Source organism: Passer domesticus, chromosome 5 (genome assembly GCF_036417665.1).
Source record: "Passer domesticus isolate bPasDom1 chromosome 5, bPasDom1.hap1, whole genome shotgun sequence".
Taxonomy (NCBI): Eukaryota; Metazoa; Chordata; class Aves; order Passeriformes; family Passeridae; genus Passer; species Passer domesticus.
This window is the reverse complement of record NC_087478.1, coordinates 52,517,183-52,537,667: the sequence shown is the minus strand read 5'-3', so window position 1 is coordinate 52,537,667 and position 20,485 is coordinate 52,517,183. Positions and strand designations below refer to the sequence as shown.

The window sequence follows — 20,485 nt, the reverse complement described above, 5'->3', positions numbered from 1 at the left end:
CCCGTTACAGCGCCTCTTCTATCTCTGTATTTCTCAGCACGAACCATTAATTGTGAGGGGAAATCCTCTCCCAGAACACCCCTGAACGCCCTTGTCTCGCCTGCAGCTCTCAGCCCGGGGGCGGGAGGGCTCGCCGGGGAGCGCAGGGCCTGGGCCCGCCCGCCTCGGTCGCCATCGTGACCGGGCCGCGCTGGGGCGCGGGGCTGAGGGGGCACCGCGGCCGCCAGGGGGCGCCGCCGCCGAGGGGCGGCGATCCGGGCCCGTCGCATCCCGTCCCGTCCTACCCCATCCGTTCCTACCCCATCGCGTTCTACCCTGTCGCGTCCTACCCCATCCCGTTCTACCCCGTCCCAGCCCGTCCCGTCCGTCCCCTCCTGTCCGGGCCGCGCCATGGGCAGCACCCTGCGGAAGAGCCAGGCGGTGCGGCAGGCGCCCGGCGGCGCGCCCCCGGAGCGGCGGCGCCCGGCAGGTAGGCGGCAGGCGGACAGCGCCGCCCGGCAGCGCTTCGCACCTGGCGGGCTCCGGGCACGGCGGAGCGGGCGGAGGGAGCGGCTCCGGTTTCCCTGGCGGAGGAGTTGGGGCCCCCTCCCTTGCTGGCGGCCGGGCGCCCCGCGGGGGTACCGCGCTGCAGAACTTCGCTGTGCCCTCAGCAGGGTGACCGCGGGTCCCCCGCGGGTGCTGGGCAGCTGTCCCCAAAGAGCCCGGCTGTCCCCTGAGTGCCTTACGGGGCAGGCTGTGCGCATCGCCCTGCCCACGGTAGATCAGAGCTGTGCTGGCTGTGGGACCCCCTCCCCCAGGGCTGCCACAGTGTGGCCTGAAGGATGTCTGTGCTGAGGAGGGAACGAGAGTTGGAGTTAGGAACACCATTTGGAATTAGATGTGAGTTAAATGGCCCTCTGATCCATGGATATGATTTCTGCCTACCATCTTCCCACAACAGAATGGGGAAGGTTGTCTTTCAGCTGACTGCTCTGTACCTCGTCAGAGTCAGAGCTTCAGGCTGAGATCCTCCATGGGCACAGCATTAACCGTGCTCTCGCCGGCTCTATAAACCCGATGAAAGAAGCTAAATAATGGGCTCGAAGTAATGAACACCTGAAAACGAGCCTATGCTTACATCTGGCGCTGAACAGCAGTTCTGCCTAAATGAAAAGGCACTCTTAGGATGTAGTACTTCATTGAGCATGTACTACTATAGGAGTGTTTCAGCTCTACCACATCCCTGGGAGAGGAGACTGTTTTTAAACGTGTTCTTACACTTGCAGTAATTTGAGGACATTGACAGAAAACCACCTTGGGAGCTTTAAGGTGTTACATGATATTTTAAGTCTTATTATGCAGGACGGAAATTGTCAAAACCTTGGCAAACAAAAAGTAAAGATGCCTGTGCAGTAAGAATTTGCATAAGGCACAGCAGAAGCTGACAAATACAAAGATGACATTTGCAACAGTTAAAACTCTTGAAATAGGCTTATTGTTATGGCTCCATATTGCTTAGATCTTTCAATTACACCAACATAAAATCCTCCAGCCTGAGCATTGGAAACCCCAGATGTTCCTTGATCCTAAGAAGAAGGAATGGGGAAGAAAAATAAAAAACAAAACAAAACTAAAAAAACCTCTCAAAGCACTGTCTAGAGAGTCCAGTTGTCCTTAAATTTTCGGGGCACTGCTGTGACCTGACAGCAGTTCCCTTACCTAATGCTGCCACTACCATGTTATGATTTAGAAGTACCTAATTTAGTTTTAAATCAGATACTGGAATCTGTGCAGGTGTGGTAGCATGGAGTCTGGGGCAGAGAGAGCTGCTCTGGAGTTATACCCAAACCTGGTTTCTCTGGCCAACAATCTATCTGCTGGCATAAAATCAGAAATGAAACCTGCATCTCAATGAGCATTTTCAGCATCGTGAAGCTGACTCATTTAGGCTAAACAACTTAAAAGAACATGTTGTTTGGGCTTTGGTTTATGTGCTCTCCTGTATCTTTGTTTTTTCAGTTTAAGATGTTACTATTCCCTGTTGCCTATTCTAGAACTCTGGCAGCATCTTAAAGTAATTCTCCAGGAAGGTTGGTTTAAACTGTGAGACAAGGTTTATATTTCAGCATCAAGGCAGATTTTCTTCTGGGATAGTTGCTTATGAGTAAATTATTATCTGAAACCCTATGTCCATTTTCTAAAGGAACACATCAAAGTTTTTAGTGTAGAAAGTTTTTTGGTTTTAGGACAAGAAATGAGAGGAGTTTTGGGTGCTGTTGAAGGGCTTATACACAACACTAAAGCAAAATATTTTACAGAAATTTGAACAGAGATACACAATTTACATGAAACCGGAAACATAATCCAAATATGCTAATTACTCATTGTTTAACTGACTCTGAAACATGAGCAATCTAAAATTACCCCCTTTCTATAGTTGGTCATAACAAGCAGGAGAGTTGCTTATATATAGCTTATATATATGCTTATATATAGCTGGCATAACAAAGGTCTTAAATACATTCCCATGTCCTTACCTTGTGCTTTCAAAAAGGTTATTCTCAATCTTCAAATAGCATTCAGTATACTTCAACAAATGCATTTTTGCACATGCAGTATTTATGGCATTTTGTGAGTGTAAAGGTATGAAAATTAGAAGTAACTGAGAAGACAGTGCTTTTCCTGATACATTTGTTAAATTATCTCCACACTTAATTTTCTGTGTTATGAACATGCACTTTATTGCAGAAAGGATTAAGGACAAAATTCAAAGCTGTACAATAAGGGAGTAAACTTAGACATCTCAGAATTAAGATAGCCTGGGTTGCAGCTTTTGCTTTATAAAACATAGTTTGTTTCTGTGGGACTCTAACTTGTTATGATATCAAGTGCTACTTTTTTTTTCATCCCAGACCATCATAGTTGAATATTATGAGGGGCTGTGTTTTAGTTTGGTTTGACTTTGTTGTATGTTGAAGCTGCTCAGCTTCTTTCAGGACTGGGCACTCAGGACACACTCACTGGTGGGCCTGGAAAGTAGACTGGGAATGAAATTTGGGCTGGAATCTACAAAATCAGTTTAAAAAGTAGTTTTAGCATAATTGTTCCTCATTTTTAGTGCTAATATGAGAGCCTCTGAATGCAGCATAACTGTGAGATGGAGTAACAGGGAATCCACTTTGGTGGTCCTAATTCTGTGCAGTAGTACGAGCACCAGTGGTAATTAGGTTGTGTTGACATTTACATGTGGTGAGCGTCACAGTAATGAGGCCCCAAATATTTTTACTTTTGCAGTATTTCCTGGAAATGTGTTGACCATATAATTTACATATTAGTTGCTCAGGTGACAATAATAAATGTGTCATGGCACTCCTTGTGCAAAAAAGTACAGTGAACTCAAATCCTGGATGTGGCTTATTGGATGCCCATGCATTTCCTCTACCCCTGTTAATAATGATGCCATCCCCTTAATTTCTTCTGTGAACAGAAACAGTCCTTGGCCTTCAACAGTGTTTGGTATTTGTCTCATTTTTCTAGTCCTTTTTTGTGGTTTCTCTATTTTCAAAACTTTGGAGATAGAACTCCATTGCTTGCTCCTGTTTGAAGGTTGTTCCTCCATTAAGCCCATCTCAGTAACCCTTTGGTAGGGTGCCTTGTTTCTGTTTTGGTTTTGCTTGTAGAAAACAAACCAAATAACAGATAAAATTGTGCACTGGGGCTTACTTAGTGTACTGAATTGCTAAATTATTCTCCTTTTTCTTTACCACTGCTATCTATAGTGGTAGATATCTATTGTTATCTACAGTGCCTCCCTTCTTTTTGATATCTGGTTTTTTATACCTGCCTGTTGTCATGCAGCTGCCTTCCAGTTTATAGCTCAACTCATGTATTTCCTGGGGTTTTTTTTTCCATTGCTTGTTCAATTTTTTCCCCATTCAAGCTTTTAAATAACTTCCTTTTTTGAATGTGGTGTCACGTTTTAGGTCTTCCTTGCAGAACTATCCCCTAACTTGCTTGGTTATATCTGATGCCCTGTCTTTTTCCTTATCTTCAGTTTGGTTTTACCTTCTGTTTTTCCTCCAAAAAGTTCACAAGGTCACAGCTGTTGCTTTCCATAGCATGTTGCCTTTCCTATATGTACTCTTTGTGCCATGTAGTATTGAGTAAGTAAAGGGATTCTTTTATGGTCAACTCTATGGATTTGTGTGATCCCCCATAATTTTTGGCTGTTACAACCCTATCTGACCCAGCGCTGTCTTTTGCATAAAAGAGATACAAATGCAAAGAGAGGAAGTAATTAGAGCATGCAAATACTTTTATTTCCATAGGAAATAGTGGTGACTTAGTCTAGTGTAGTCCTAGCTTTTCTTAAGAATCTGCTAATGAACTGGTTTTACTGAGTGAATGGAGATACCATCTCGTTTTATCTCCTGTTCTAGCAAAGTTGCCTGTTTTGCTTGTTGAGTCAGATGTTCAAGGAAGAAAGAGCTGTTTGACAAGGTCACCTCTCTTGTGTCCTGGCATTGCATCCCCAGCATGGTGGGAAGGAAACTCCCAACTTCCTTATCTTCTCTGCTGTTTGCACAGCCTGACACAAAGCACTTCTCAGTAGCTCTGGCTCACAGGTGTAAGGTGTTTGTTGTTTTCCAGCCACCCTCACAACTGTTCCCAGGCAGACCTTTGTAAGGGCTGTGTGCACAGGGTTAGTTTGTTGGATTGCTTTGGTGGCAGGAGAGTTTAGAGGGCAGTGAGTGACCTGTTAGACTGTGCTGCTTCCCTCTCCTCACAGAAATGCTGTGTCATTGTTTGCTGGGCTGCTACAGGATTAAATGGTTCCACTCAAGTCCTTTTGTTTTTCAAAGACAAAAAACTTCGATTACTCTGGATTAAAATATCTGGGTTTTTTTCTCACTTCTTTAAAAAGTCCTACTTAGGTAGAAATAAATCACATGTTTCTGAACCAAGTACCCAGGTACTTTCCGTGGTGTTGTACCTGCCTTAAACTTCTTGCCCTTACTGTAAGATTACCTGCAACAGGCTTGCTTTCTTTTAACTGTGTTCACTTTTAATAACTGGGTCATTAGACAAAAAACCCTGGTTGTGTGTGAGTTGTTTTCCACCATTTTTTATGTTCTCTATGACTCAAACGCAAGCCTGATTACAAAGAAATGTGTGAATGAATAAATGGCTTTAGTTGTGGTAGAAACAATAAAGGCATGGCCAGTGGCAGAAGGGACTAATGAATGGCACCAGCACCAGGAGATCCTGTTCCATCCCTGCTAAGTACTGTTTTAGCTCTCTGGCCTCAGGTGCCACACTTATTCCAGTGAGGCTGGTGATGCTTCCTCCTTGTGTCGGAGGGTTGTTTATTTACTGACCAGGAATTAAAAAAAAAAAAGTAGCATGAGAATATTGATCACAGTTTGTGGGAATGACAGGTTTGTGCTGGCCCAGGAATTTCAAGAAGAAAAGTCAGGAAGCTCAGCTGTTTCAGGTCATCCCAAATAAAGGGTGAGCCAGTATGGATGGCACTGTGAGCATGATACACTTTGCAGGTAGTTGTATCAGAAGCCAGCTTCCTTTGTTTTGATCTAGATTAGATTAAGCATTAGCAAATATTAGTAAATCCCAAAGCAACTGTGACTTTTGAAGGAAATAGACAAAAATCTATGCTAAAATTACTGGTGTTGTAAGGTGATATTTTCCATAAAGATTGCATATAAATTGTTATATGAGATATTGTAGCTTTTACCACAGTTCCAGAGGCAGACAAGTTTTATATTAAGAATTTCATATCCTACTTAGTTTAGTTCAGAATGAAATAAAATTAAAGATGAAAGTGGTCCAAGATACATAAGTAATGTAAGATTGGTTGCCTTTTACTGAGGAGGAGAGAATCTGAGAGTTATTTTTGTTAAACTTGTACAGCTTGTTCTGTTAAAGCCAACAGAGTTTGTATTGTAGATGTTCTGGAAATACTTGAGGTCAGCATGTGATGTTATGCTCTCAGAAAACATCCCTATTAGTGCTAATTAGAGCAACCTGGCTAATTCCTGTATGGTTTACTGTAAACAATTACATAAGGAATGAGGAATGGCTGAAGACTTTCAAGGGTAAGTACCCACTGCCTGATACTACTGAGAAACTTCTGTGAGTGAGAGTGCTAGTAGGAACGTCTGTAAGAAAGCCCAGGTTTTATTGGAGTGGGATTTTAAATTCCAGAATTATTATGGGAGAAATATATCTTGTAGGACTTCATAACAAACCAAGAAGTATAATGATGTCCCTGTTAAAATCCCTATTTAATATACTTTTTCTTAAAGCAGTTGGACTTTGTGGTAGCTGCATGAGTACTCAGAAAAGCAAAAGGAAGACAGAAGCCTGGAAGTAGGAATTACTTCTTTTGCTAGGAACTAGGAGCTGAGACCAGTTTTAGAACCCTTGTTTTCCGACTATCTGGATGAGACAGATTATGAATTTGAGTGGATGATTGTTAGAGAAGGGGATGCTTGAGTGTTTTGTCCTAGGTTCTTGGATGGAAAGGTGGTGGATTGGAGCCCTCCAAACACAGTGCTGACCTATCTTGAGTGGAAAACTGATTGGAGGATATTGTTGAGTCAGTTCCCAGATGTTCATTGGAAAATTAACCTGAAAGGGTGAATTTTATTACTTAATGCCATTTTTGAGTGGGAACTTTTCTGCTGGGTATAGAGAGCTTTTATTCAGGCTCTGCGATGTTTGTCTTTCCTTTGATCTGGTGTTCATCATTCCTCTGTCAGTGTTTCTTCTTTGGTTGCTCTAGGTTTTGTAATTCCTTTGAGAATACTGTGCTCTGGGGCTTTCTGCTGTTTCCTGCCTTTTTCATATATTAACTGCATTTGTTTGGCTGAGAATGGTGGGGGCTTTTTCTCTTTTGGCTTAGAGCACTCAACACTTAGGTTGGAAAGTTCCCTGAAGAAAGTTTGTATCTAAATGTTTTTCCACTTATAGAATTTACTTTAAATGCTTTTTGTACTCAAATAGTTGTGGTAAAAACAAAGAATTTATATTTTCATTAAGGAAATAGGTGTTTTGCAGTAGTACTATGTGCCACTGTCAGGACTCTGCTAACAGAAGTCTGACCAAGTAGAGCCCTTGCTTCAACTAGTTGCAAAGTTCAGTTAGTCCACATTGTGCGTTGATGTTGATCCTATTCAAGCAGTCCCTTATTTAAATGGGAGGAGTTTTAAGCTCTTAGATATGAAAAGGACACGAAAAAAAATAGAATTAAAATTAAAGGGCTTTGCAGCAACATACTGGATAAATATAAGCAATAACATAGTTCAGAGAATTTCTCATTTCTTAGGAAAATGCACTTTACTCTTTTGCTTGTCAAGTATTAAAGCTTGGTGGGTTTTGGGTTTGAGAGCCCAGCTGACAGCTCACTCCTCCCCACTCACTCCTCCCTGGTGGGATGGGGAGAAAATTGGAAGAGTGAAGGTGAGAAAACTCAAAACTGGGACAAAGACAATTTAGTAGATAAAGCAAATGACACCATGCCAGCAAGGCTGCAGGCTTCCATTTCCTCTGAGTTTTGTCAGTTCAGCTGATTGCAAGGCAACCTCTCAGTGTGCATTTGTGATCTGATCCAGGCTGGAGGTGTATCTTTTAAGGGCTCGGGGATTTTCCCTGGTAATCTGAATGATGTAATGGCTCTGTTGCCGTCACTATGAAATGTTTTAGTTTGCGCAATAGGGGAGGTAGTGACCTGTGGGGATAGTGCAGAAATGAGCATATCTAGAAGAAGGAAAACATGAAAATTTCTCAACCTACAGAGATCACTTCGGCATAAGGTAAATATTCATTGTCATATGAAATAGCCTGTACTTCCCAAATGCCTGAAGATAGAGCTGTAAAGCAATTCATGTGCTTGCTCAGAAACATTACAAATTTAGAGGTGTCTTCTGAACTCCTGGAGTAGAGACAACTATTTTTTTTAAGTTATAGTTTATTAAAATGTGAAGTTTATTCTTGTTGGTAATGTCCGTTTCTGTGATACAGAAACTCTAGGTAAATCAGTGGAGACTTTTGCCTTGAAGCACCACCTCTAGACCTCCAGAGTGAGTAGTTGAAAGGCAAGTGCTTTCCATTGGTGCCCATGTCCTGCCTGTGCAGCTGGTGGGATCACTGGATCACTTTTGCAGCGTAAGGCAATTCTTATCCTGGAGCAGTTCTGCTTACAAAGCTCATCCAGGCTGTTGGGTTGGGCTGGTCCTGTTCCCACCTGATCAAAGCCTTCTGAAACCAATCGTACCTTTTTTCATTCTAGCCAGAAGTTACAGAACAAAAAGTCAAAAGTTCAGAGGCCTCAGTGCTAGGGAGGACTTTGGTTTGTGAGGAAGCTTCCTCCCAATAAGGAAGGATATGGATTGAAAACACCACAGTTGTTTCACTGTATTTTTTTTATCTCCCCAGGTAGGGTTTTTTTCTGGTTTAACAAGTTCTGAGCAAACCTGGCAGTTTTGCCACTACCAGTGAGAGATGTAGCTGCCTCCTCTTACTCTCTAATGGTCTGGTAATGCCTTTGTCCTGGCACCAGCTGTGGTGATCACAGATTGTTCCTTGAGCTGGTTGAGCTTGTTAGACTGGTGGGAAACTGTCCACAACTTTTCTTCTCCTGGGTTAGTTTTCTCCTAGGTTAATGAGTTGATTTAGCTCATGTACGGGTCTGAGGTCTGCCAGAACTGGTGCCAAGTATGCAGGCGCCAAGAAGGAAAAAAAGTGTGGTGAAAGAATAGACTTGTCCCCTTGTTTTAGTATTGGTTGATTCACCCCATATCAAGGAGCACTTGGCAGGTCATAGGGAAGGTGCCACCTCAGCAGCTGCCACCTCCTAGACTGGGATTAACAAAACCAAAAGTTGGTGGTAGTGCAGGGCAAGAGCCTCACTGGGCTTCTTTGCTACGAACTTGTTGAATAACACTGATACGTACCAGGCAGAGTCATCCTCACCACCACATCTCGGAGGGTTATTCAAAGCAGATTCATGGTTTGGGTTCTCTTTAACAGTCTCACTCTGAATAAAGGTGTCTGCTGACTAGTTTTTGGAAAGTATCAATTATTCACCAGGACCTTGGGTTATCACAACTGCTGTTAACGGATGGAATTTTATAGAGAGCAAGCTGGTGACACACAGAACACTTTCTGCTTTGTCATGCTGCCTGTGGCAGGTTGCCCAAACCAACAAGGGAGAGGCCCCCAGAAGCAGAGCCAGCCAACATACAAACTCTTTCAAGTCTTTGCCAGGGGCTATGGTTGCCTTTGGGTTTTGGGGCTATTGCTAAAACCTGGTACCTCTGGCACAGATCTACACGAAAATAATTAGAGATATTTATACAAGTACCTGTGTTGGGTAATGTCTAGATTTTATCTCACTGAAGCTACAGTTTTAGGTGAACATTCCTGAGATTGTTCAAACTTGCAGGAATAAAATATTCTTTCAGTTACTTCAGGTACGCACAGGACTGTAGCTTTAATATAATATAGTGAAGCAAAAATTTATCCTTTGTGAAGGCAGTTCAAAACCTGTGTTCTTGCTTTTCTTTTTTTACATGTGTGTTCCCCAACTAGAATAGGATAAGTAGTATCCATCACTAATATTACTGTTAAGAGTTCTGATCTTTTAAACCCCTTTACCAACATCACCAAAGTACTCTTCCCAATACCTTTGTGAGATAAAGGAATTTTAGCAACAAGCTTCAGAGAAGAAGTCAGAAATTACAAGGATTACAGACCAGTTTTCAATGGCTACCTTTTTTGATTTGTGTGTATGTGAATGCTTTTCAGGTTTGTGGGCTCAGTGCCCAAGGAATGTATACATAGCATTCAGTAGGGCTGTTTCTCTAAGTATAGGCACGTGTCAGGGGTTGCTAATTAATGCTGGTTGTACTGTGCAAAGTATGTATGTGATTAAGTACAAACAACTGCGTACTGACCCATTTATTGGAGATTAAGCGTAATGTAATTCAGGGTTATGTGGCGGAAAGCAGAGCTGATAATGCATTCCAATCAGCTACTAGATTTTACACATTTTTCTTTTTCAATGCCACATCAAATAAAGTTTCACTGTGTGTAAGTATGTTTTTTTTTTCTTTTCACTAATATTCTTGAACTTTTATATTGGGGGTGTGTATATATATATATATGATCAGTTATGACCAGTGGGAAGACTGATCTTTCCCAGCCTTTTTATCAATATATTGAACTGAAAGAAGTTTCCAAGCAACTAACTGCAGAAGAAAACTAAAAACTTTCAATTAAGTTTAAAAAGTACGAGATTTTATGTGTCGCTTTCTGGGCAAGAATAATAAAAATCATCATGTTCTTTTAAGACTGAAGTCTCAGGCTTAGCCACAGGAAATATAATTTCCTTGCTTTGATCCAATCATATTGTTAGATTGACCAAAAGTACTGAAATCTCAGCCAACTCTGTATGGGATTTTATTCAGCAGGAAAATATCGCAAGTCATCCTAACGCTGCAAATGAGTCACGAGTCGCCTTAGGAAACTCTCCCCTGGGACAGACATGCCACAGATGAGGAAGTGATGAAGCTGCCAGGCCACTCCCCCAGATAATTTCTCTCGAGGAGCACAGCCCTCATAAAGGACATCTCTCCAGACACTACGTTACTTTATCCTTGATTTCACAGGGGGAGCCCCAAAGCAGAGAGAAGGGCAGCGTGAAGCAGCAGCAGCAGCAACTTCCCAGCCAGTTGTTTCTGCGCGGGAGAAGCAAACAGGAGATCATGAGAGAACTTTAAAGGTAGGAGGAGTACATTTCAAAGTCTGTAATTTAGTTTTGACATTGAAAAATAATCAGAGTGTAGAATTTATTGTAAAATTTGTAGTTCTGAAGAGTAGAGGTCTGTTCCCAGGATGGGATCATGGTCATGAAGAAGTTCCCCCTGTAAATGGGATGTGGAGCTTGTCAAGAGCCTGGCTGCTTTGGAGCAGGGTTCAGGAGGAAGAGCAGAAGCTAGTAATGTACTTAGTCTAATTTAAGCTTTTAATATGTTATTATAAAGAGCTATTATGAAGAATTAATGAGAAATGAACCAAACAGTAGGAAATAAAAGCTGAAGTTTCATAATCCATGTGAAAACAAAGCATTTGTAAAAGGAGGAAAGAAAAGTATCATGATAAAAGTAATGATCTAAGCAAATGACTAGTTGGTGTGGTTTCCTTCTGTGCATCATAAAGATACCATTCTTGGTAGCTGGGTCTGATGACTGTGGAGGAGTTAGTCTCCCTTTATGCTTCACACCGTCCTGTTTCCACTAAGCTAGAAAGAAGGTATGCTTTGAAAAGGCACCCCTTCTCTGATTTTATATCTCTAAATACAAATGAAGTGAAGCTGCTTATCACAGGACAATATATGCCCCTCTGCTCTTTGATCCTGGCTAATGGCAGTGTTAAAAAAGTAGAGAAAAGGGAACCAAGCACAAAGTAGGTTCAGTGGCAGGGGTGTGTGTTGGGGTGGTGGAGCAGGACGAGAAGAGGAAGGAGAATGAGGTATTTTTGAATGTCTTCACAGTGGCCTCAGGTGTTTTAGAGGTTTTGTTTCTACTGTTAACATGCTGCCTGGGGTTATGAAACACTACTACAATCTAATTTTGTGCAGGCAGATGTACAGCCTGAATTTCTCCTGACATTGCTGTGTAATTCATCTGAGCAAGAGGGGATTTTTGTCAATGGGATGGCTGCACTGGCAGCAGTCAGTAGAGTAGACATAGTTACAGGGAGGGACTAATCAAACCTCAGAGGAAGGCGACAGAGAGGGAATAACCTCAGAGGAAGGCAACAGTAAAATGGGTTGAGTACAAAGGGCTGTTTAATGCAAAACAAAATTAGGATGAAAAGACAAGGGAAACTTTTTGGGCTCTTCTCTTTCCTTTGATTTGCCACAACTATTCCAGTAGTACCGAATCAAGTTCTATCAAGCTAGGCAGACAGAAAGACGTATATGTAAAGTGGCAAAGTATGGGTTTCTTAATTGATAGGTTGGGTCTTAAAAGTTTTTTTCATTACTTTAGTTGATGCTCACTGATTTACATCAGCTAAGGAATCTGATTTTTATTCACTCCAGATCTTGTCCTGCCATTTGAGAGGCATTAAGAATTTTGCCACAACTCCAAAGGCTCGAAGGTCTGAAGCCCTAATAAATTGGAGTTTTACAAATGAAGTATGAAGGTTCATTTTAGAAAGTATATATGAAGACAGTGTCATGTTCTTTGTGGCATAAGCTGCCAAAATGCATTTTAGGACTAATAGGTAGTTTTTCTGTGGTAGTAGCTGTGATTAAAAAAAAAATCTTCTGTGAAACCATAGTGATCACATTTGATCCATTTAATGCCAAAGTTGTGCTAAACCAAAGAGATGATAAACACTGGCATATTACAAAACCACAGATTTCAGACAAAGTTTTCTTCATTCACTTCTGTTCATTCTGTTAGTAAGGCTGGTAATTATTGGGGATTAGTACAGCGTTGCATAGGATTGTTGTATTTTCCTACAAACATATGCAGGAGGAAGGGAAAAACACTAATTAGGAAAGTCCAGGGCAGATGAAAAGAATAAAATAAATTAATGGAATGCTTATGTCAGGAGTACATATCTCATCCTGGAGTACAGTATGAGGAGGCTCTAGGGTTGCATTGTTGTGAGAAACAGCTCTGCAAGGAAGCCCAGTGCTCCAATGAACAAGAAAATTTATAGTTCAGTATCTGGCAGGTACAGAGCTATTCATAGATGGATTAGGAAGATGAACTTAAAAGCTAATTAAAAGCAGAGCTCAGAAAATTCAGATGCAATTATGTTCCCTTATCACAATATTTGCTACTGAAAATACTAATTTATGAACACTGTAGGTAATGTTTCAATATTCCCCAATACTTTTGTTTTCTCTGTTCAGGCGCGTAAGGAAGAAGAAAATCCTCAGAAAACAATGGAAATGAATGGGCTCAAGCCGGTGCCAGATTCCTATGACTATGATCTCATTGTCATTGGTGGAGGCTCAGGAGGTCTGGCAGCTGCCAAGGTATGAGAGGGAAAACACACTTATACTTTCCTTGTAAGTAGGTGGGTGACATCCCCAGTGCCTTGGATTTGGTATCTTTAACACTGTAGGGGCATAACACTTTTGTCTGATTGGTGAAATTTCTTTTACTATTTCACTTTTTCACTGTTTTGGTTAGTGCCTATTATTCAATATTCTTTTCTTTATGTTCTGAAGAAGGAAAACATGGTATACTCCTCAATATTCCCTAACACTCCTTACTAGAATGAAACTTGGGCCCCATTTATGGGAGATGATGCTGCTGGAAAACAGCAGATATCTTAATGGTGTTTATTAGTAGTTCAATTTAAACTCAAATCAATAATGAAAAGGTTCTATTCAGAATTAACATCAGGAGGTATCTACTTTTGTATAGAAGTACTATATTTTCAGACATAAATGTGTATCTTGTTTTAATTATTGGCTATGAGGGAGACTGTGATTTTTGAGCTTACATAGTTGCATAAATGGAGATTTTGCCTATACTTAAGCTATGGTTTCACCCTCCCTTTTTAGGGTCTGGTATTTCCTGCCTGTAGTCAGATGAATTATGTGATTTTGTTAGAATATTGCTATTAGAAGCATATCTAGAAGTAAATGAAAGAATTCACAGTGGTACAAAATGTACCAGCTCTTAGAGCTGTCATAATCCCAAATATTTTAAACTTGAAGAATTTTAGTGTAAGTTAGTAGCTCTCCTTACATCAGTAGTCAGGCACATTGTGTCTCTTCTGTCTGTGGTAGGATTAGCTATTTAGAAGTGAATTGAGCATTCCTGTGAATAAAACTACTTTGTTGTTCAAGACCTGGAGCTGGATTATTCCTCCATTTGGGAGCATTTCTTTTGTTCTCAAGAAGTGGAGGAGGTCACTGCACAGTGAAAGACAATAAGGAGAAAATATTTTAGAATTGTGTTGGATTCACAGTGAACCCTGGTCCCTTAGAAGTACTTCTGTTATAAGGGAAATGTGCAGGGCTGAGTCATGGATTGTAGATCCATCTATTTTGGTAGTTTGGTGGCTTTCTATCGATAGGGGCACTGTTGTCATGGTGTAGATTGAGGATTGAAGGAAAGATCTATGAAAGTTCTGAGAACAAAGAGAAGCAAATCCTGGTTTTCAGAGGATGGAGATGTTCCGGGTCAGGAGAGAGTAAAAAGAGTAAAATAGAGTTTGCAGTAATGCAAAAAGAGTTTGCAGTAATAAGAAGCCATCTGCTGAAATTTCTATAAGGAGACTGACAAGAAACAAGTGATGTTTCTTGCATAATTTTTCAGTTGTAGAATAGAAAAAGTGTGCAGTAGGAAGATAAACTGCCTAATTCCTTCAACCCAGTGTGTGAAGTATATTGATTCTCAGTGTTCTCAACTGATCGTTAAGCAGAACAGAAGATGGTAGATCAATAAAGTCAATATCCCTATCAGTTGTAATGTGTGTATTTGAAATCAGTTTAATGTAGTTGAAGTGAAACTGTTTTACGCACATAAACTTCTCACTTAGATTGTTCAATTTTTTTAAAGAATTAACTGACAGTGATTTGAAAAAACACCAGCTACACAGCTTTCATACAAAGTTGCAGATATCTGCACTCAGGTTTGCAGCAGTTTACCTAGACTGGTTAGATGTGTGCTTTTCACTCTGAAGCCTGCACCTTTGTGTGCACATCTTCCTCTTTACATTGTGCTCAGAGCTTGTTCCTTTGGAGGCCATTCTCCACAGGGAGTGCAAACACTGCCAGGCTGACTGGGTGCAACTCAGCTACAGACTCAGAATGGTGCCAGGCCCCTGCTCTCAGCTCACACAGAACAGCTCCCTGCGCAGCCTTGTTGTGTTCCTGCACTGTGTTCAGGGCACTGCACTGAGCCCTGAAAGGTTTGAGAGCCTACAGGGCAGGTTTGTGGCTGTGGGCAGATGACTCAGCCCACCCAGAAGTGGTTATACCTGTGTATGATCTCTGCCAAGGTGGCGATGCAATGCTGTGCTGTGTTATGTGTGCATGTAGCTGAGGGAAGCTTGGGAATCCATGCATTCTGCTTAGCTAACCCTGATTAAGGCTCTGTGGAGCAGTGCTTAAGAGTTGTCATCATAAGGAGCTTTAATGACCCGTCTCAGTCCCTAAGTGCCTTTCTGAGGAACTTTCACAGAGGTGCTGCTAATGGATAGGAATTAGCTTCTTGGCCAGACTAGATCTTTATTGGAAGTGGAAAGCCAGTACAGCAATGTTTTCCAAAGGTGTCTATAGCCTGCGTTATTTCAAGTGTGATTTGCATTTTGCATGTAGTAAGATACATTTAAAATTGAAATTCTGATTGTCAAGTATTTGGATTAACAAGTATTACTGGTAACAGAATGCTGAAGGCTGTCCAGCTCCTCCCAAACCAAACCCAAGGCCTTAGAGTAATATCCCGTTCATATAGTTGTTACTGCTCACATGTCTGAGAATTCATCATATGATGCCAGCATAGTTGTGGTTACTTCAAGTAGCAAAATTATTTTGCTTCGTCTTATGGGAGGAATCAGTCTTTGTTGTTTCTCAGCTACCTAGTGCTTACCTAAGTGCTTTTCCATGGCAGCAGTTTACTCCTGTCAGTTTTTGCCTTTTTCTTAAAAAACACAAAGGGAGCCATGAAATTAATATATAGTTCTCAGTATCATTTACAGGCATTAACTGTAGATTTGCTAGTGAAATTTCTTAGGGGAAATATAGGATCATGGAGTCATTAAGGTTGTCATGCTTGGCCATGTGACTGCTTGTGTTGTTTCTCATGTGTCTTCAAACAAATGCTGGAGAAACCATTTTTTGAAGGGAAATCTGGATTAATTAGGAATTTGTTAAGTAAGTTAAAAGTACATGGGTATGTTGGGAAATAGTCTGAACAAAGTGACAGGATGGAGGAGTGAAGAGGAGGCTGGACTCACAGAGTCTCCTGTATATCAGTTGGTGCCATGCTGTTTTGTAGTAGAATTAATGCCTTATTTTGCCTTTCATCTTCTTTTTCCTGAATTCACCTGAATACACAGGTGAATTCAGAAGATTAGTGACTGTCTGTTGCCTTGCAAATCATTCACTCTTACTTAATTAAAAGTCACAAAGCTTTTCAGCAATGCATGATGTTATTGTCTGCTCCAAATTTAACCTCTAATATTTAGATATGTGTCTTATTTAATTTGTTTTGCAGGAGGCTGCCAAATATGAAAAGAAAGTGATGGTGCTGGACTTTGTCATGCCTACACCTCAGGGAAGCTCGTGGGGTAAGTTTCTCTTCATTGTAATCCTGTTATAAAGGGGCTTTACTCAGAGACTCTGGTTTTCTTGTTTGAAATCTGCTACACTGATGTGAAAACCACATTTTGTTCCTTTCTCTCAGGTCTTGGAGGAACATGTGTAAATGTGGGCTGTATACCTAAAAAACTGATGCATCAGGCAGCTTTACTGGGACAAGCCTTGCAAGATTCACGCAAATTTGGGTGGCAGTTTACAGAAGAAGGTAAAGAAGAACACTTTTTCCAGTTTTGTCATTTGCACTGAAAATCCTGAGGTGCTTCATAATCAGGTGCTTGTTGCACTGCAGCATGTGCTGGCTTTGACAATGTGAGGCAACTTTGGAGAGCTTACACATAAACTTAGTGCTTTTCAAGTCTAAAGCCATGGGGCTCATTGCCTCCATGTTTTATCTGTTTGTTAATAGCTCCTGATCATGTTAGTAATTGATGAGACTATTGTGTGAACAAAAGCAAAAGGTACTGGTCCATTTCTGAATGTACCACAACATCCAAGGGAGCACAACAGAATGTTGACTGACAGAAGCTTCTTATAGTTACAAGCAAGGATTTCCTTTCCCTAAGTGTCCATCACTACTGTGTAAGAAGACAGATTTTACTTTTTATTATCTCTGATGTGCATGGTTGTAGGATTATGATTTATTTAGGCTGCAATCCTCTATTTGGAAGCATGCGGAGGCACCTCTCAGACATGCATTGTCTTCATTTGTTGAGCAATGTCACCTGCTCACAGCTGTCAATATATACCTGTCAATATAAAACTGCCAATAATTCAGTAAGTCTTAATTTTCAATGTTTTAAGTCATACCTATTGCATTCTTTGAGAATTGCAGTTTTGCTGTGGAAAAAGAAAAAGACTAAAAGATGAACCTTCCTCTTTTGTTGCTGACAGTCAAACACAACTGGATGACCATGACAGAATCTGTTCAGAATTACATTGGTTCACTGAACTGGGGCTATCGGGTTGCACTGAGAGACAAGAAGGTCACGTATGAGAATGCATATGGACAATTTGTCGGGCCACACACAATTAAGGTACTTCATAGCCATTGTTTGCTGTGTCTTCCTGTAGTGCTCTCTGAATAGAAATGCTTGTCAAATAGAATAATTTTTCCTGTGGTGGGACTGTAAAACACTCACTTGGCACTAACACTTTGTATGCAGGCAACAAACAAAAAGGGAGTTGAGAAGCTGTACACAGCTGAGAGATTTATCATTGCCACTGGTGAACGACCACGCTACCTGGGTATACCTGGAGACAAGGAATATTGCATTAGCAGGTAAAAACAGAGAGGAATACAAAGTCATTCCTTGTGTGTAAATGCTTCCCCATACTGAGGAGCACAGTCTGCTTGAAAGAAAACTCTGTACTTAGATATTAGGGAAAGTGGGAATAGCATAGCTGCTGATGTTATGAAGTTGGTAGGAATCTGTCTTCATGCATTGGGGCAGTCTTGAAACTCAGCACAATTTTTTCCCCAGCTACTCAGTGAAGGTAATTCAACATTTGAAAAAACTGTTTTTGAGTGTCTGGTTCATTTGTACTGCCAAGCAAAAATGTCATATGAAGATAAAATGTGTTTTCATATCAGAGTAACTTTTAAGTTACTTGCTGTAGAAACAGAGGTTGGAATTACAGACTGGCAAACCTATAGCAATGAAATAAATAATTGGCACAATTCCTCTGAAACCAAAACACCATGTGGTGTGTTTCCCTTTTAATAAGTAGTAATGAAATTAAAGGTGACAGATAATACAGCCATTAAAGTAAAATGGTACTTTAAAGTAGCTTCAAGATGGAGGAGTCAGAAATCCCAGAGTTAGACTATCAGATTGACACTGTGTAATCTTCACTGTGATCCTAGGAGTACAGGAGCTATGCTACAGCCTTTAATTGCACAATCACATTTTATTGCATCACCCTGAGAAAAGGGGCACTTATTTTAGAGTCAAATATACACAGAACTGTATTGCCAGACTCTGTCTGCTGAGTAAATGTGGTGCCTCCCTGAGTCCTGGCTCTGTGGAGAAGCCCTAGTTTTATAGCCTAGGTCCAAAGTGTGGAAGAACTGATGTGGCTTGATGAAGCAGTTGAAAGAAATGAAAAGCAGGCAAAGGAGCATGTTTTCCATAATTTCATACTTCTGTCTTCACCTGGTACTGTGGTTTGTTGTCTATGTATATCTGGCACTGTGTATAATGCTTTAGCAAAAGGATAAGTCTTCAAAGTGATGATGGTATTTTATCTTAAAGCTTCCCCTTCTACTTTCAGTTCTCAGGAGCTAAATTTTGCAGCAAAATATTTAAAGCAAGATTCAGAGGGGAAATCAACACCTGCCTCTTTCAACAATTTGTCCTAAATTTCTGTTAGAAAAAACTCTCCATGTTTTTGTGATGATTCAGAATTTTCATACTCCTTTATTTTTTATGTGTACTGCTAAATATAACTTTTACATCTGTCACACACTGATTTTGTATTCCAAATGAACTTCCAAAAAATTAAGCAGGGTGGTTTTTTGTGAACAGGAAAAGGAATAAAGTTCTATTCTTACAGAAAAAAAATAATTGACAAATATCAAGCACAATACATTTTTCTGACTGCCTGCCTCTAATTTCCCTTTTCCCTCCTTTTTTTTCCCCCCAGTGATGACCTTTTCTCTCTGCCTTACTGTCCAGGGAGAACCCTGGTGGTTGGAGCTTCCTATGTTGCCTTGGAGTGTGCTGGTTTTCTTGCAGGCCTCGGATTAGATGTCACTGTAATGGTGAGATCCATTCTTTTAAGAGGATTTGACCAGGACATGGCAAACAGAATTGGTGAATATATGACAGAACATGGAGTCAAGTTCATTAGGGAGTTTGTGCCAATCAAGGTAGGCTCAAAGTGACTACAATTGATTGGGATGTGCCTATCATAATGTTTTAAGATGTACATTATGTTAATTAATACAAAAGTTGAACTTTCATTACAGTATCTGCTGTGACATAGGGTTAATTTTTGTTTTAAACCAACTCCATGAAACTTAATTAATTGAAAGGTATAATTTAATTTTAATATGAAAATTTTGTGAGATTATGAAGTTCATTGTTTTTATCAGAATGACCTAGCTTAGTATATGTTACACTGAAAATGTTACACCTGCTTGTCCTGGTTCTTCTTGCAGGCCCATAATTAAGCAGATGCATAATTTTCTCTAAGATCAGGGTCCAGCACATTTAAACAATTCCATTTTTCATTGCCAATTTTCAAATTTTCAGCCAGCAAATTCTGTTTATATGCTGAGGATTAGTGGACTATCCAGAAAAGTAAATGGGCTTTAGCAGTATCATCTGTATCATTTACTTGGCAGATTCCTTAAATACTTGCTCAATTTTGGTTGAATTCAGTAAGAGTACTCATGCAGCCACTTACATACAGGTATAGTTGCATATATAGGTAAATTCAGGTTGAATTTAAACCAGATCAGAATTTCTGGAGCTTTTCTAATGGAAAATTGCCCTATCAAAGACTTCAGAGGGTGCTAACAGTATTTTTCTTTATGTTTTTTTTCACAATAGTCCTTACTTATTTTGAAATAGCAAATCACATATGAAGCAATTTCAGTTTGGTGTTAAACCAGCGTACTGCTAAGTTTAACACTTTGGGGTTTAAAACATCAAATTCAGGAAGACTGTTCATTTCCACTCTTAGCAGTATCAAGAGCAGCTTTAAAAATGCTCTTGCCAGTTACTACTGTGGGTCTGAGCCTCTCTCACAGAATGAGAGTTGCTGTAAGAAGACAAAATGGATGTTTCCAGGAACTTAATTTTTATGCAGGTTTTTTGTGGCATAAATCCCCTGCTGTATAAAAAGTAGGGATGATTATCTAGGTTTTGTTGCAGACATGGCCTTTTGTAAGCTCTAATGGGGAATGAGAAAGAAGGAAGCTGTGTTTAGAAGCAGGTAATTTCAACTAAATGCCAAGCAGGTTCCTCCAGATGCATCCTGTGATGAGCAGTCTATCACCACAGTCACAAAATGCATTTCTGTGTATTTTGCCTTGTTCCTTCACTATATGTCTTTGATTTCAATGGGAATAAAATATTTGGCCCTTTTTCTGATTGAGAATATCTTTCAGCTTAAGTTACTTGGTAG

General features: G+C 40.6%; 1 protein-coding gene across 3 annotated transcripts in view; it reads left to right on the top strand.

Annotated features, from left to right (window-relative positions):
• The first annotated feature begins 450 nt into the window (after window positions 1-450).
• Window positions 451-20,485, top strand: part of TXNRD1 (thioredoxin reductase 1) — a 35,063-nt gene continuing 15,028 nt past the window's right edge. Inside the window, exons 1-8 of one of the 3 annotated variants that reach the window (XM_064420469.1) lie at window positions 451-469; window positions 10,668-10,780; window positions 12,929-13,054; window positions 16,251-16,323; window positions 16,440-16,559; window positions 17,246-17,388; window positions 17,518-17,633; window positions 18,998-19,223. In XM_064420469.1, coding sequence (XP_064276539.1) covers window positions 12,962-13,054; window positions 16,251-16,323; window positions 16,440-16,559; window positions 17,246-17,388; window positions 17,518-17,633; window positions 18,998-19,223 — 771 coding nt within the window. In that variant the 5' untranslated portion in view covers window positions 451-469; window positions 10,668-10,780; window positions 12,929-12,961. Of the gene's footprint in view, window positions 470-5,942; window positions 6,093-7,586; window positions 7,812-10,667; window positions 10,781-12,928; window positions 13,055-16,250; window positions 16,324-16,439; window positions 16,560-17,245; window positions 17,389-17,517; window positions 17,634-18,997; window positions 19,224-20,485 lie in introns of those variants that run through there. The other 2 variants (XM_064420468.1, XM_064420470.1) reach the window with 2 other exon arrangements.